The sequence below is a fragment of the Zootermopsis nevadensis genome, unplaced genomic scaffold, assembly GCF_977971745.1.
Source record: "Zootermopsis nevadensis isolate Lab colony 2312 unplaced genomic scaffold, Znev_1.0 Znev_ptg000032l, whole genome shotgun sequence".
Lineage (NCBI taxonomy): Eukaryota > Metazoa > Arthropoda > Insecta > Blattodea > Termopsidae > Zootermopsis > Zootermopsis nevadensis.
Window position 1 is genome coordinate 4,229,578 of NW_028259164.1, and position 16,906 is coordinate 4,246,483.

The window sequence follows — 16,906 nt, forward strand, 5'->3', positions numbered from 1 at the left end:
TTTGGGAACTCTACATTCAGACAGGTAAAATGCCATTTGTTGCTTTCGAACATTTTCGCTAGATCTACTGATACTATTGGTAGCACTGCATTAATCTAAATATATCGATATGGGAAAGAATGACTAGCGAAATTGCGTCGATCACTTTCGTAACCTGTTTTGAAGTACAGTACATATTTCTTGTACAGAGGTTTTGCAGTTATGTCAGACAGCAGACTGGCCGTATCTGATGCGAAGGTCTGAAAAAACAAGCACACAAACTTTGATGATCTCGTGGTAGTGGATTGTGTCTTGGAGTCTACGACTAGACAGCGGCGGATTTATCGTACGTAGTAAGATTTAGCAATTTGTGCGTTGTATTATAATTTTAACGGTTACATTATTTCTTGACGATGACTTCGCAGTTATACACACGAAAGTAAACAAGGTACGAAGTACTGGTTAATCTTGCACTTGTACTACCTTATCCGTGTGTTTGGTCACGTAACTTCGTCTTGTTTCAGGTTCGGACTTCTGTAGGGCCCTATTAAGCATGACAGATCTGCGATTCGATGGCCGAGTGGTTGTAGTTACAGGAGCTGGTGCAGGTGATTATCGTACACGAAAATAATGTTTGTGCCTGATCGCTTTTCTAGTATGCAAGACTTTCTTTCGGAAATATTTAATTCTTGTCGAAATTATTTTAGGTTATCGTTCTTGTCTTCGCGGTTTCAGCTTCATTAATGACTATATTGTACAAAAAAAATATAGTTCTTTCCCTCATTTGTTAAGACAGAAATATGAAATTGAAGGGTGTGGGCTGCTACAACAGTATGTTTCCAGTTTTAATTGTACCAGTTTGTGTGTGTCCATTTCCATGGATAAAAGTTGTCATGATAATATTAAAGTATGATGAGACTCCACATGCCATGTGATGTGTGCACTGCAGAGGTGAGTTAATACCCTTCTCTTTTATCATTTGTCTGTTTCCATTGTCTCATAATCGTATTAATCATGGCATTTGCTTACAACTTCTTGCAATGAACAGTTCTGTGTGTCGTTTCACCCACTTATCATTTCTTGTGTGCCAGTTCCTCATAATTCTGACCAGCCATGACTTTATGTTTCAGGCCTGGGTAAAGCATATGCCCTGCTGTTTGCGGAGCGTGGAGCATCAGTTGTGGTGAATGACCTTGGTGGTGGTCGCCATGGCGATGGGAAGAGTAGCAGTGCAGCAGACAGTGTTGTAGAAGAGATCCGGCACAAAGGTGGGTTTAGTGCATTATGATGCTTGTTGGCTGCTACTGCATTTGCATGTAAGTTTCTTGTTTGTCCTCTCACCTCTTCTCTTTCTCCTTCCTTCTTACAAACTGCTTCCTTGTGTCCCCCTCTACCACCTCCGTCTGATTCCCTTTCCTTTCCAACTTCTGTTTTACGGTGAAGTCGCAGCACCGCGGGATTGCATCTGTATCGTAGATTGTTTTGTTTCTGGTAGGTGGCAAGGCTGTAGCCAACTATGATTCTGTGGTGAATGGAGAGAAGATTATATAGACGGCTCTGGAAGAGTTTGGACGAGTAGATGTGGTAGTGAACAATGCTGGGATCCTGGACAAGTCATTCTCCAGGATTAGTGATGCAGACTGGAGTATGTTTGAGATTAAATCTTATTCTTGGCCATAATATCAGATTGTGGGGTACTTTCAGTGTATTTGGACTGCTACAGTCAGTCAGTCAGAAAACTAAGAGCGCCAGTGACTGGATATTATGTAGCTGTCCCAGGGGCCATTTTACCTTAAAGTCTGATAGTTCAGTGAAATTGGAATATCATTTTTCTGCAGAGACTAATTCTGAAAGAGTTAAAATTCACAAGCGTCTATTCTCATTGTGGTTCTGACCAGTTTCAAGAGACTGTCCATGGCATTTGCCTAGAGAGGCTGAGGAAAACCTTGACAAATACTGTCTGCTATGCTGAGCTGTTTTGACTGTTATTGATATTGTATAGGAGGCCAAAAGAAAAGGGACTATGGTAGATTTCTTGAGTTCAGGGATGGTTTTGCATGCTTTTTTGTCTAGTTACTAGTGCTGTTAAGGTTTAATGATCATTTGTTACTGTTGCAGGCTTAATTCAGGACGTACACCTAACAGGTGCTGTCAAGGCAACTCGAGCCGCGTGGCCTCACTTCCGTAAACAAAAGTATGGACGTGTCATTGTGACATCCTCCAATTCTGGTCTATATGGGAACTTTGGGCAGGCAAACTACAGGTCGGTGTTAGTGACACTTCAGTATATTTATCTTTCATAGGATTGATCATTTGTATAATGTGTGCGTGATATCTTGGACATTAATCTGTTCTGCTTTGAATATCTTTGGGATTTAAAAGTATTAATTACAATACACCCCTCCCCCCGCCTATGAAATATTGATTTAACATTCTGGTTATTTATAAAAATAAAAGTTTGTTTTTGGTTGCCAGAAATGGTAGAAACTGTTTTCCCCCACAGTTCCTCAAGACAGATGCTGGGATAGTGTGTTATATAACCGAGGGTCACTTCTACATCCTCTCCAGTTCGTCATTCACCGTCGCTCTTCCTTTCAGGACTGTGTAATTTGTGCGGCTGAAAAGTTGTTCTCAAATAAGAAAGTTGGTGTGAGCGATGGCCGCTTTATGCATTTCTTGGGAAGAGTCCATGTATGTTTTTTTTATGGTTGCAGTGCTGCCAAGATGGGGCTGGTTGGTCTGAACAATACGTTAGCGATAGAGGGCAGGAAGGACAATATCCACTGCAATGTGATTGTGCCAACTGCGGCATCCCGGCTTACTGAAGACATCCTGCCACCTGGTGGGTGCTGCTGATACTAAAGCCTGACAGTGTGTCACTTCTGTTTACAATAAATGAACATCAAAGTGATGCAAACAGTGCATTTTGGAAGTATATTCACCCTTTTGTCATATTATCAGTTGTAATAAATAGTTCATGTTTTGGAGATCTGTTATCAGCAGTTTTTAATATTGTCTCATGATTATAAACACTAATGTGATACTGATAAGTCACTTGTTTGTTGCACAGATTTCTTTGCGCAGCTGCGCCCAGAGCTGATTGCGCCAGTCGTCGCGTGGCTGTGTCACGAATCCTGTGAGGAGACTGGCTCCATCATCGAGTCTGCTGCTGGCTGGGCAGGAAAATGTAAGTGTCAGTGGCACCCCTGTTCGGAATATGCTCGATGCCTGTAACGACACCACTGGTTCTGAGTCATGTGATGCCGTCCAAAACAGGACTGCATTTCATTAGGGTCATGAAGGTTGGGTCTGTTGTTGCTCTTTCAGTGAAATGCAGAAATGATTTTTTCACTGCAAATCACAATCGTAGATAAGTCGCAGAATCTGCATGTGGACTTCCGTAGATGTGTCAACAGCGGTAGAATGACCGGATTCATGTTGCAAGGGTCCTGATTTCAGTGAGACAGCTTGGAATAGCCATGAAACGCAGTAATGATAGACAAGCAGAGAACCGTTTACCTCCCGTGCTGAGTGTCGGCAGAACTTTCCATCAGGATGCGTTCTTGTCTGACAACCTTCAGGTTATCTGGTGCGTTCACCGGGCGGCCTGCTGCGTGCACAGATGAATGAGCTGGTGACACCAGAGGCTGTTCGTGAGAACTGGGGCAAGGTGACAGATATGTCTGCTGCCGTTAAATTGGAGTCCATCCAGGAGGCATCTGGTACCCTGATGACCGTTCTGGAGCAGATGAAGTCGAACTCTGGGCTTTCTTCTGATGGCGTGAGTTATGACTCGATGTAGTTTTTTACATATGCTTTCAGATAGTAATTATTCAAGTTACCCCTGTGTCTAAGCACCATCCAGTGGAGGTGTATAGAGGGAGTGTAGTATAAGACGTATGAATGAGCAGAATTAATTTTGTTTATTGTCTACAGGATTTTAGCCCGTCGCCATAATTGTAGTACGTGGTTTACGTTACTTCAGTTGTGTGTTTCTTGCGTATGGTGTTGGAAGAAGCTGACTGCTTCATTGTGGCTTACGCCACTGGAGGTCCAGTATTTTGTTAAATGAGGTGTACATTAGTTTTGGAAATGGCTGGTGCTGCCATCCAAGTATTGATGGTGGCTAATCTTTGTGCAGACTTGAACTTCTTTTGTCTTTTTGATGACACTTATTCTGTGAACATGGTTTAAGGTCCTGATTTCCTTTCCAGAAGAGTGTTGTGACAAAGTTCCAATACACTCCTCGTGACCTGATCCTGTATGCACTGGGAGGTGAGTAATGTGCCGTTATGTGCGTGTGTTTGTGACAGTGTGACAGACAAGTAATGTGTTTGTTTTATTGCAGTTGGTAGCACTGTGACCAACCCAAGTGACCTGAGATTCCTGTATGAAGGCCACGCAGACTTCTCTGCGTTGCCGACGTTCCTCGTGTTGCAAGGCGTGTCTGCCGTGATGGAGTCTAGTGTTACTGCTGAGGTGTTCAGTGGCAGGGATTTCAATCCTGCCAGGGTAAGTGAGGTTATGTCTTGATAAGCAGACTCTTTTGAGGATAACCGCAAGGTTCAGCATCGGTCATTTCGAAGCCTGCCTTCGGATGCAACCCTGAGCCACCTCACAATCTTCTTGCTGTGTTTTCATCTCTTACTCACTTCTCTAAGTGGCTTCTTTTCCAAGAGATTTCTCCACCAGAGTCCTATATGCATTTCTTGCCTTCGCAGCTGAACATGTCCATATATCTTAACGCAAGGCACATTTTACTGCCTGTGCTTTGTCTATTACGAATATAATAGCCAGTCTCCATCGCACTTGACTTGTTTAGTTCACTGTACATGCAGTGAGGAAGAAATTAAAAGTCTGCTGGTCCTCATGGAATGAAAGCAGATCCAGCTTCTGCAAAAATAATACTGCAGTGAGTTGTTTTTCTGTTCATTGCAACGGAGGATCATTCAGGTCGTATTCTATGCTAGTGAAGTTGTTGTGGGGTGTTTACAAGATATTGGTTAGAAGGCCTGAAGGGAGGAGATTGTGGGTGAGACATTGGCGTAGGTGGGATGGCGTTAAGATGGACCTTTGGGAGATAGGAATCTATGGAGCAAACTGGATGCAGCTGGCTCAGGTTAGTCTTATGGCAGGCTTTTGTGAACTCAGTGATGAACCTTTGGCTTCTATAAAGAAAGTGTTCTATTTTTTGAGAAGCCAAGTATACAGTCAGTTTTTCAAAGAATATCCTGCACCATAGAGAGAGTGAGGATAGAATTCACACTGATTCAGTGAGCTGCACAGAGTGTAGATGCTTCCCACTGGCATGCCACTCGGTCATGTAAACAAATGACAGTATTCAGTTGTTTTTGCAGATATATCATAAAGTATTTCTTTCTTTCTTTCCACTAAATGGATTCGAGAAGTTCTGCTAACTTAAAGATAGTTCAGTGGTTTCGACGTAGAGACTGATTGGATTATGAACCTTAGGGTTGCTGATGAGGCACAAAGGAATGAGAAACGATTGAGTACATAATTGGAGTTGACTGAGGAGGATCGTGTTGCTGCTATGTTGCCAGATGTTGCATGGTGAGCAGTACTTGGAGGTTCTGCATCCCATCAACAGTGAAGGGACTCTTGAGGTGCACTGCAAGGTGGTGGATGTGTTGGACAAGGGATCTGGGACTGTTGTGCTGGTGGAAGGTGAGATAAAATTGTGCAGTATGATCATTCCATTTGTAACTTCTGTCAACTTGGTTCGTGCAGTTGTAACGTGTCTCTTTTTCTTTGATCTGTCTAGGCTAGGGGGAATATAAGTGGTTTAAAAGTCTAGTCTTCAAGGTGATACAAATTCAGTTGCTGTCTGTTGTCATTATTGCAGTGGAGACATTTGATGAAAGTGGTGAGAAGGTGGCACAGTCCCTGCTGACAACATTTGCTGTTGGAATGAAGGGTGTTACAGACAAGCGTACTTCACCCTATGATGTGCCAACAGCAGAACCACCAAAGCGGATTCCTGATTTGTCTGTTGAGCAACACACGTCTCTTGATCAGGTCAGAATAGAGGGAAGCATGTGTTACGTGTGAGGCTCTTTGGTTATTTTTCTTTGAGGGGGGGGGGGGGGGGGTGAATGTAACTTTTCTTATTCTGTGTATGTATTTTTAGTTTCTTCTGTCAGTAGTACTAACGTGTGAAATATGGAGAAGAAGCACAATCTAATTAAGATCTTGACATATTTGTGGTGATAGAGCTTTGTAAAATGTGCATCCTTAAGATTATTTGATGTAGACTGAAAATGCTGACTGCTTTGAATCTGCACTTATTGCTGTGTGTGAAAATTATGACTAATGAAACACTGCAGCTAAGTCTGTAGAATTTAGTATGGAGAGAGATCATAAACACACCTACAAATTAATTGTCAATGTTTCTTCACTTCAACATTATTTCCTGCAGGCTGCACTCTACCGACTGTCTGGAGACCGCAACCCACTTCACATTGACCCGAATGTGGCTGCATTTGGTGGATTTGATCGGCCCATCCTGCACGGTCTGTGTTCGCTGGGCTTCTCAGCCCGCCATGTCCTACAGCAGTATGCGGATAATGATCCAACCAAATTCAAAGCCATAAAGGTGTGTAATAGAAACATCTCTTTTTGGGGCTTTCCTATTTTCACATTCTCATGATAACATTCCAGCACCCTCTTTCTGTTGTTCTATGGATTGTTTGTGTTCACAGCATTTTTCACTTGCCTCTTCCGTGTCTGATGTACAGTTCAGTTGATGTCAGTCATTGTACTTTCTTATTCTTTCCACATGCTTTCCTATTTTCTCGCATCCCTGTTGGAATACTTCATAACCGTGACTCCCATTCACAGTGGATACGTTAAGGGAGGCCTATGGTAAGTAAAAAAATATTCATGTGAAGCATGGTGCAATGGTGTGGCTTGATAGTAGATTTCTAAGTTGTAATTCCAGAGGACTGTTCATAACATTTTACCATTTCAGTCTCTTTTTTTTAATTTTATCATCTTGTTGCTTTGTAAGTTCTTTGTACTTTTTTTCCATCAGAGAGATTGTTAAATATGATGTTATTTCATGAATCTGTTTCATTTTCAGAGGTTATATAGCATCAGATAGAATGAGAGGATAATGAATGGGTATGAATTTGGAAAGGGGCAGTAATATTAATTTTCATGTTACTATGCTGGAAGTTCTTTGGAGGGACTGAGGAGAACTCTGATTAGCCTGAGAAGGATAGTCAGAAACTGGACTGAGATGCAACCTGATATCCCCATTAATATGGTTTAGATCGTTGCACTACACAGGCCATCAGAGTGGGAGGGTATGAAGAAAATGATGACTGTCACTGGTTTACAGGCTCGGTTCAGCAAGCCGGTTATCCCTGGGCAGACACTACAGACTGACATGTGGCAACAGGGGAACCGTATCCACTTTCAGACCAAGGTGAAAGAGACGGGGAGCGTGGTGATATCTGGCGCATATGTCGATCTCACCGAGGCATCCGTCCCGCAGCACAAGGTACGTTTTTGTGGCTGACTGATGGGCCAAGATCATCTTTGATGATGGTTGTTCTGCTGGTGAGAAATTTCGTTGCTGCTGGCCTTTCACCACGTTCACATAATTCTGCCCTTATGCTCTGTCATGAGCTGGTTGAGTCTATCTATTTCTTCACATCATATTTCTCTAAGGTGCATTTTAGTAATGTCTGTGTGTGTGTAGATCTCCCAAGTACTGTCTTCCTTTCAGCTTTTCCAATGAAATTTTTGTGTTAAATTTCATGTCTACGCAGTGGAAATAAAAGGTCACACATATTGCAGGTTCCTCACAGAAAAATGCAATTTGATTATGCAGTACACTGCTACTAAACAAGACGAAGCATTTGAGCTGTGTTGTTTGCATGTAAAGCTTACTTAATATAAATGTACATTTTGATGTAAATTCTGTAATTGTGTGTTGGAGAATGTTTAATTTAGTGTGGGTTTAATGAGCCAAATATAAGATTTAATTCTGGAGTTTTAGTAAAATGATAAGAAAGCTCTGATGGGCAGGGCATACAGCATGCATGAGCAAGACATGAAATGAGTACAGAATTTTGTGTGGAAAACCTGAGGGAAGAGATGGCTTCAGAGACCAACTCATAGATGGGAGTGTAATATTAAAATGGATCTTTAAAATACTGGGTGTTAGGTTGTGGATTGTGTTCAAGTGGTTCAAGATAAGTCCATGAGGCAGGCCTGAGCTGTGTGGTGTTTGTTCCTACAGATTGCAAGTTGTGTTTATAATCGATATAAAGTGTAACTGATATTCTGTTATCTTGTGATAACCTGCATTGTTCAGCCTAGCAATTTCTTACTCTCAGTGACAAGGTTATGTTTCCTTTTTGTTAAGATCCCAAACATTACAGCATTGCTAGTATCACATCTTCAGTAAGATCCATTTTAACCCTTTAAAGCTGAGTTGTAACTGTATGTACCACCTGCTGTAACAGTCATTATCTCTGCATTTTGCCCACAGAATATATAATGTGGGTTTTATATTGATCTCAGAATAAACAGTAATTTATTTCTCTAAGCAGCATTAACTAGTTTAGTGTTGTCGTGGAGACGTGTTGTGTTTTCTTTGAGGTAACAATGGATTGATAGAATATTATGCACCTTCACTGTGGCTGAAGGGGTTAATTATTTTCTTTAATTATCTAGTTGGTCTTCAGAGGTTACTCAAAAGCTCTATGGAATTTCTTTGTTTTCTCTTTCCTAGTTACATTTCCAGCTTATGGTAAATATCTGCAAATCAATTTCTCAGGATATTTGCATCTTCAGTGGGCAAAGTGAGGAACAAACTTCACGATTTGTACAGTTCACTTAGTGCTTTGTGAATAGTGAACTGTGGGAGACAAAGAGAAGTTGTCACATGAATACATTGTTTCACTACACTTGTTTATGTAAAATGTCATTAGGTCAGAAATTGGCTTAGACTTGGAAAAAATTTTGGCATGAAGCTGGGGGTGGAGCCGACTCATGATATGGCCATTTGTGTGTGTTTTGTCTAACAGAATAATGAACCTTTGTTTTGTAAAAGCAGTAAGTTTTTTGACTAGCTGAGTCACTGTCAAGGAGGCAGGAAAGACTTTGCACTTTAGCCTACATGTAAGGTTGTCTTGATAACATGTACAGTACAGTACAGTACAGTAGCTGTGTTCAAGGTCATGGAAGAAACACAAGTGAGTAGCTCTGATGTATGCTGGTTGCATCAGTCAGTCACTATGCCTGCTGTGATGAGGTCCACCAAGGTGAGGGAAGTGAAAACTGGAATTTGTAGTTCAGAGGCACATCTCATGTCCTGACATAGAATGAAAATATGAACATTGTTTTGCATTTGTTTTTAAGCTAAAAATATAGTATTCATAAATATTTAACACGTTCAGGAAGTACTCATTATTGATTACAGAGTGTGTAACCATCGAAACTACTCTCAGTAATGCTAAAGATCAAGTTACATCATATCCATATTTTTCCACTTTTGTATGGTTGTAAAATATGGTTTCTTTCTTTGTGTGAAGAACCTAAATTGTGTTTGAAAACAACCAAATATTATTTGGGATCTTGAAGGATCAAATAAGTGGATTCTTAGGATAGTGAACTAAAGGACTAAATGTGTTGTTCATAAGATGAAAACACATAATGTATGCATAGTTTGGTGGGAATCCTGTTAAAAAAATTGGACATAAGTAAGACTGAGAATTTAAGGGGAGGATAATATTAAGCTGGATCTTAGACAAATACAGATGTGTTTGAACTGTGCCAAAGTGGCTTGGTCCTGCAGCTAGTGATACTGTTTGGTATTGGCAATGTTCGACCTTCGTTTTCTATCACCAGAGAGTTAACAGGTTCCTAGAGACATGCAGAAATGGTGTATGATGTTGGTGGCTTTGTAAACTGTAATGTGAGGTTGCATTGTTGGTGCAGGCATCCACATCAGCGCTGGATTCGGATGGTGTGTTTGACTTGCTGAAAAAGCGGGTTGCGGCAAACCCAGAGCGTGCCAAGAAGATCGGTGGTGTGTTCCAGTACAACATCACCAAAGATGGCAATACTGTTGCCACCTGGAGTATGTATCACACAGTTGTCATGGATTTACAGCACTGTTAGAGAGTAAATTTTATACAGACTAACTTAAAACTTTCATCTGTTAAACGTTTTGTCTGTGCGGTTAACTCTCCTACTTCATATCTGGCAGATCTTGGGTTTGTATCTCATTTGAGAGACAGGGTTTTCTTATCATAGTCACGGAAGGCAATGATGAGACCCTCGCCGGGTTCGCTTGTCACGGCCACTTGCAGCTGAAACGGAAAGACTTGTTATGCATTTCTGTTGCGTCCTACAGGAGCAGTGTGTGACGATGTTAACAGAAACCCAAAAAACAAAACAAGAGATAAACTTAGGAATTTTACATGATTACAGGCTTTGTGGCATATGTATTTGTCAAGAAGTTCTGGAAAAATGAAATGTATGCAGAAATTTGATGGTGAAACCTGAGGAACACCACTTGGAAGACTTGTAAGAAGTTTGGAGATTAATATTCAATTTTAGCTTTGATGTTAGCTATATTCAGTCCTCAGTTCATTTTAATTATGAGCTTTGAATATCAGAGAAGCAGACAGAAACAAGTATGGTGTCCATAGATGGATTTTCCAAGTAATATTTAAATGAAGATTTCTGTCTTCTGGGTTATTGCGCTGTGTAGTCTGGTCGATGTTAACCAACGTTTCAGAGGTCATACTGCCTCCGTCATCAGGGCGATGAATATGCCAATAGGGTGTGAGGAGTTGGATTTTATAGGCAGGGAAGTGAAAGGTGTAGCCTGCCCCGAGCCAATGGGAGCAGGTATGGGAGTGGACCAATAGTAGCACGTGGGCGAGGGTGGGAGAGGGAGAGAAAGTAGAGAGAGAAAGGTGAGTGTAGTTGTATGGATAAAGGCCCTGAAAGGGGCCGAGTTAGTGGTCTGGTTGGTTCTGGCGGCGCACTCTTGCTCGTTCTCGGAGTCCTCGGAGTGTGTGGATCAGAGGCTTCCAGGACCGGCTCAGGTGAAGTCCATCTTCCCTGTTAAAGTTATCAGGATGAAGTTCGATCTCGATGGCTTCCCTGATTAACCGGTCCATGTAGCCGGTTTTTGAGGAGAGGATAGAAGTGTCCTCTAGCTGTATCTTGTGCTCCAAGTTGAAGCGGTGTTCAGCAACCGCAGATTTCTCGGGCTGCCCGAGCCGGATGTGGCGTCCGTGCTCCTTGATCCTGGCCTCAACGGAACGGCCTGTCTGGCCGATGTAGACTTTTCCGCACTCGCAGGGAACTCTGTATACGCCAGGCGTCTTCAGTCCTAGGTCGTCCTTTACCGGCCGGAGAAAACTGGGAATTTTCTTTGGCGGAAGACCAACAGACTTGATGTCGTGCCTGGCCAGCAACCTGCTTATGCGGTTGAAGGTCGTCCCGACGTAGGGCAGGAAGGCAACCGAGGCTGGTTTTTCAGTAGGAGGTGGCAGCCTCGCAGGCGGATTGAGAGCTTTCTGAATCTGACGGTTGCTGTATCCGTTTTTCCTGAAGGTGGTGGTGAGTGCCTCCAGTTCACTCTGTAGGCTGTCGTGGTCGCAAAGGGCTTTAGCCCTGTGTACCAGGGTCGAGAGCACGGCCTGTTTGTTGGACGGGTGGTGATGGGAATTGGAGTTGAGGTAAAGGTCGGTATGGGTTGGTTTCCGGTACACCTTGTGGCCTAATGAGCCGTCAGGTTTCCGGTGAATGTCTATGTCGAGGAATGGGAGATGGCCGTCCTTTTCAGTCTCCATGGTGAACTGGATGACCTCTGAAACGTTGGTTAACATCGACCAGACTACACAGCGCAATAACCCAGAAGACAGAAATCTTCATATTCACCGCTGTGAGAACCTCAAGTCTTACATAATATTTAAATGTTTCAAAATGAAAATCATTTTATCAATCTGAAGAATTTGTGTTTTATGCTCATTATTTTACAATGGCTTCCTGTACATTCTAAATATATAATTTAGGACCAGCACAATGGAAATTACAAACATTTCTATAAATTTTGACCACGGTCCATGCAAGTGATAACTCACTTCAGAGGCATCCTCTGTTGGTCTGTAGTTGACTTCTGCAGCTGTGAAGTTGAAGTATCCATATTTCCTTGGTCTGACAACTACTACATGAGATACATTTGTCCCTGCAGGGATCCTGTCAATCTTGATGTTGAGCTGACCACCCACCAAAGTGAAGGCCTCTTTGTGAAAGCTACTGTCACTCAGCTTAACACCAAGAGCAGTACTTGTGCCAACATTATATAGTGTGTACTGCAAAGAATGTTGTGTGTTATAATCAAACAAGTTTATGAGGTATGTTGGTATTATATGGGTACTAAATACAATATTATCATGAGATGCTCCATATTCTTTGGCTTGTAACATAAACGGCCTATGATATGTAAAAATTTCTATTCTGCAAAAACAACCGGACGATAATTTTTCTGAAACAATATGACATCTAAATATCCCAGCTACTATGTCCATGTCTTCAACCAGATATCTATTCAGTATCTGTTTCGAAATTAGCAATCTGGCACCCGTTTCTTCTTCCTCATTACCATCTACATAAGCAGCTAGGGCTGCGAGAACAAAAATACTTAGAAATTTCATTCTTTCAAGACTTTTAACGAAATATTAATTTATACACTCCCCAACGTGTTGTACGCACGAGTACTTGGAATCTTTCCCAACGGAATGGCACTTCTTTATCAAAACTTCCAACTCGTTGCCAACTCACAAGCAACAAAGCATGTAATTCGACTCCTACTGGCAATGACCGCACTTAAAAATTAGTTCCGGTTCCCTTCATTGTCACCAATTTAAAAGTTAATGACGATAAAATATACCGTTCCAGCCGTTGCCAATGTTAAAATGAAACTGTTTTGGCTTCACTGTTAAACACGGAAGTTTAGAAGTTCCATAGTTTGTAACATGCTTTGTAACTCAGAACTGTAGTTTGTTAATCGGCTGTACTTCGTATGCGATTATTTGGAATAATTATTAGGCACATATGGATGTGCTTTGTTATCGGTAATATAACGTAACTGTGTTGAGAATCGTGTCGATGTCTCTGTCATCAGACCCGGAATTGGAAATGAAAGTTAAAAAAGGTTTGAAAACGTGTCAAACATGGATTGAGTTGTTTATGTTGAACTTATATACATAACATTGCAAAGCACTGCCCCCTGATGGTGGAGAAGAGGGTAGAAGTTACCAGACTGCATCATGAGTTGCAGGGACGTTGCTACGATGTGGAGTATGCCGTTGGGTAAGGTTTAAAGCAAATTCTGTTAGTTCACTAGTATTCAAGAGGAACCTTGTTCCCAAGTGAATACTTTTCCACAGGCTTGTAGCAGCATCTTGCTCATTTCTAGTTGACATTTTGAATTATGTGAAGTGTAATTTCTTTATGTTACAAGGAAAGCTTATTATTTAATCAATTAACTTAGTGATTTTAGACCTTCATTCATTTGACATTTCTGCCTGGCAAAGGAATAAGATCCTGAGTCCTGACACAAAGTCGCCAAATATGGTGTGTGTGCGTGTGTCTATCTATCTATATATATATATGATTTGGAAGAAAAGTGAGAATCACAAGACCTTCCCAGAACTTTGTGTAGTTTTTTCAGCAGTTGTATTGTTCTCCAGGGCAGTGAAGTCTATGGAGGGGGCAGAGGATAACCTTGGTAACATACAGGAACTGCTGAAGAATGCAGTGTTCTTGCGACAGCAGATTAAGTACGAAGAAGCTCGCAGGTGAGTGTTATTGTGAATGTTGTGGACGTGATTTCTGTGGTCTGTCTGTGCCTTCTCTCAGGGTTCTTCCCATTTTATTCATATGTGAACTGAATGTAAGATGAGCAAATGTGTTTCAGTTGGAAAAGAATGTACTATAGCAAGTACAGAATGCTAAATTTGTGGGTTACCTGTGTTTTAGAATACATGAAGGAAATAGGGTTTGGGGAATTTGGGACACAAACTTGTTTTATAGCAACAGGAAGGAAGTCTGTCACTAGTGTAAATCCCCCATAAATAAATATATCCTATGCGTAAGGAAGAAATGATCTGAATTGTTGTGTAGTACATGGACAAAACTATTCTGTGCAAATCCTCGTTTGGGAAGGAGTGATTCTACCAGTAAATTATAGCAGTGTGGTGTTAGCACTCCTGTTTCTCAAATGAATTACGTCCTATGCACAAGTCTCAGCAGGGGATTTGCTGTCCTGACTGAAGAGGTTTTTTTTTGTCAGTTTCCTCAGATCTTCCAGTTGAATCTGATCATAGTGTATCAGAATATGACAGTTGATCCAGTGGTTTTTGAATGACTTATAAAGCAGTCTTATTAATTAAGTACGCTGCATGTGTATGTCCATATAGCCTGATTCAGTTACACAGCAGTTGACTGGTTTTTGTGAAATTTGGTGTGAATATCTACCATTTCAGTTCTCTTGATCTTCTGTTCATTTTAACTTTGTCATCTGCCATTACTGAATTGAGTTTTGAGGTTCTTATGATAGTGAATATGGAGGTGGCTGTCTTGCAGGTTGTTGCACCATTTAATGTAAAAATCAGTCTGTGCAACGTCGCAGGCAACCATCTTTGTAATGAGTTGTTTTGTAGGACACTAAATTAATTTTATTGCTCTGTGGATCACTGTTCCATTCACAGTAGTGTAGAATACCGGTCAGACAGTGTGTTAGTGATTTTTCACCTTGCTGTGATTCTTCATGTGTGTTAGAATTGTGTTTTGTTCTTGTGTGCTGATCCAAGAACATTTGGATTGGCATGCGCATATGCGCAACGCATGTGATTTATGTTGCATGTCTTGTCTGTGTAGGCTCCCCCACTAATTCTGTGAGATGCCAGGTAATTGCTGCTTCCTGCTGTTTATTATGTTGGTAGTATATTATGGTAAGCAGTCACTACATGATCATGATGAAATTGGGGATTTCACATGGCCTTAGAATTGTTACTGTGTAGGAGAAAGAGTGCATGGTCACATGGACATAATGTTTCATTGATACAGAGGACACTACAGAACAAGGGAACTGTGGTCCTATAAGTGGGAAATATTAACCTGTCAGTGTGGGCTGTGTCGAATGGACGTCTTTGCACGGTGTGATAGGTGCCATGTATGTTTCCAACATCAGAGTGAAAGAAATGACTATATTTATTCAATTGTGAGGTGATACTGAACTGTGCAATATCGTTATACTAAGAGACAGTATATTTAAGACATTTATTTCCTCTATTAGGTTGAAGGCCAGTTCATGCTTCATTGTTCAAAGTTCCTGCTTTTGGAAAAGTTCTTAATTACAGATAATAATGGCTACTTATTTCACCTGCTGTTTTGTGTGGGTGTTAAACTTGGTGTCTTGCACTGATGTCTGTGATGAGCAGAATACATGTAACTAAGAGAAACATACAGGCAGCGAGAGAAAATTACATAATGAGGAGCTTCATGAATTGTGCTGTTTTTTTGGGAAAGTGTTCAAATCAAGAAACCAGTGGGTGGTTGGTGTTGCCCAAGGAATGTAGTGGCACTTCAGTATTAGCAGTGGATAGTTATATAATCAATATTGTTTGTGCATGTTTTTTTCCCTTCAAATTAGCCATTTAATTACTATGTATTTGCATTGCTGTTTGTTTAATTTTGTTCAGATTACAATTTCATGTCTTGGATCCTCCATTCACAATAATCCTAATCCCATTTAGTATTAAGTAATTTGTACGGTTGAAATATAATTATTAAATAGCCTACGAATCAATTAGTCAGTTCAATCACCCTTTTAGCCACTTGATCTCTTAATCACAGTCAGGCGGCTAAGCAACCAGTGGATCAATCAACTGCTCATTCTGTTCAAAGATATTTGTTCGTACAGGAACAAGAAGGAGTCATACTAAATTAAGGGTTTGGTGCAGTCTTTACTGTATGATCTACTATTAGCTTCTCAAGGACTCTGCTTCATGAAAATTTTATTTACAATCACAAAATCATGTTTAGATCTTCAAGGACACTGGTTGACCACAGTTTGTTGGGAACAATACTGGTGATTCATGGTTAGGATCATTTTTGTTATATTTTGAGGATAAAATTCATATTTTGGGTATGAAATTCTTACTTGAAACTACATTTCTCGGGCATTTACAGTGAATCCTTCATTTAGTTCAGATGCCAAAAGTGGTGTTCTGAAAGTGCAAAGTTAAGAGCTTTCATTAAAGATTTCGGTGAGGAATATTTTAGTTCTGATGGAACAATTCTGTTCTGTAAACTTTGTGAAGTTAATGTTACAGCTGGTAAGGGATTTAATGTGCAACAACATTGTGATATGGCAAAACATAAAAATAAATTGAGCAAGCAGTAGGCAGGTCAGGTTTTCTGTTGCGATATGAAGTGAGCCTGCCAAGTGTACTGAACATACTCCACTGATTTCCTGGCAAGCAGTAGGCTGGTCAGGTGACAGACAGCTTTTCCTCGAGTAAAATCCCAAGGATCAATTAAGCTTCTTCTCTCAGCTATTCCCAGAAAGACAAAATGCATTCACTTTTAACTAACACAAATGCAAAAATAAACAGCATTCTGATGACGCAGTTGATTGAACATGTACTTTTGTTCTTGGGGAGGGGGGCACACCACACACACTTCTGAGTATATAAATGTCACTTATCAATGCCGTAAACGCCTCATGGCGTTTATTTATTTGATTCCTCGGGAATCATCGACACACAACCTCAACCGTTAAACGAGAACACCCTATCATTCCGTAACCTGATGACAGCCCACCTAGATCGCTGTTCGCACACATAAACTTACAGCACCTCCAAGACTCCGA

General features: G+C 41.0%; 1 protein-coding gene across 1 annotated transcript; it reads left to right on the forward strand.

Moving 5' to 3' along the window:
- Positions 1-173: 173 nt before the first annotated feature.
- LOC147872003 (peroxisomal multifunctional enzyme type 2-like) lies at positions 174-15,841 on the forward strand. The gene is made up of 16 exons (XM_087359682.1): positions 174-325; positions 504-587; positions 1,110-1,247; positions 2,098-2,242; positions 2,694-2,821; positions 3,050-3,166; positions 3,561-3,760; positions 4,194-4,254; positions 4,328-4,491; positions 5,541-5,664; positions 5,843-6,015; positions 6,416-6,592; positions 7,340-7,501; positions 9,949-10,090; positions 10,444-12,383; positions 13,722-15,841. Exons 2-15 carry the CDS (start codon positions 533-535, stop codon positions 10,503-10,505), a joined length of 1,848 nt encoding a protein of 615 aa, XP_087215808.1. The 5' UTR covers positions 174-325; positions 504-532; the 3' UTR covers positions 10,506-12,383; positions 13,722-15,841.
- The last annotated feature ends 1,065 nt before the right edge of the window (positions 15,842-16,906 follow it).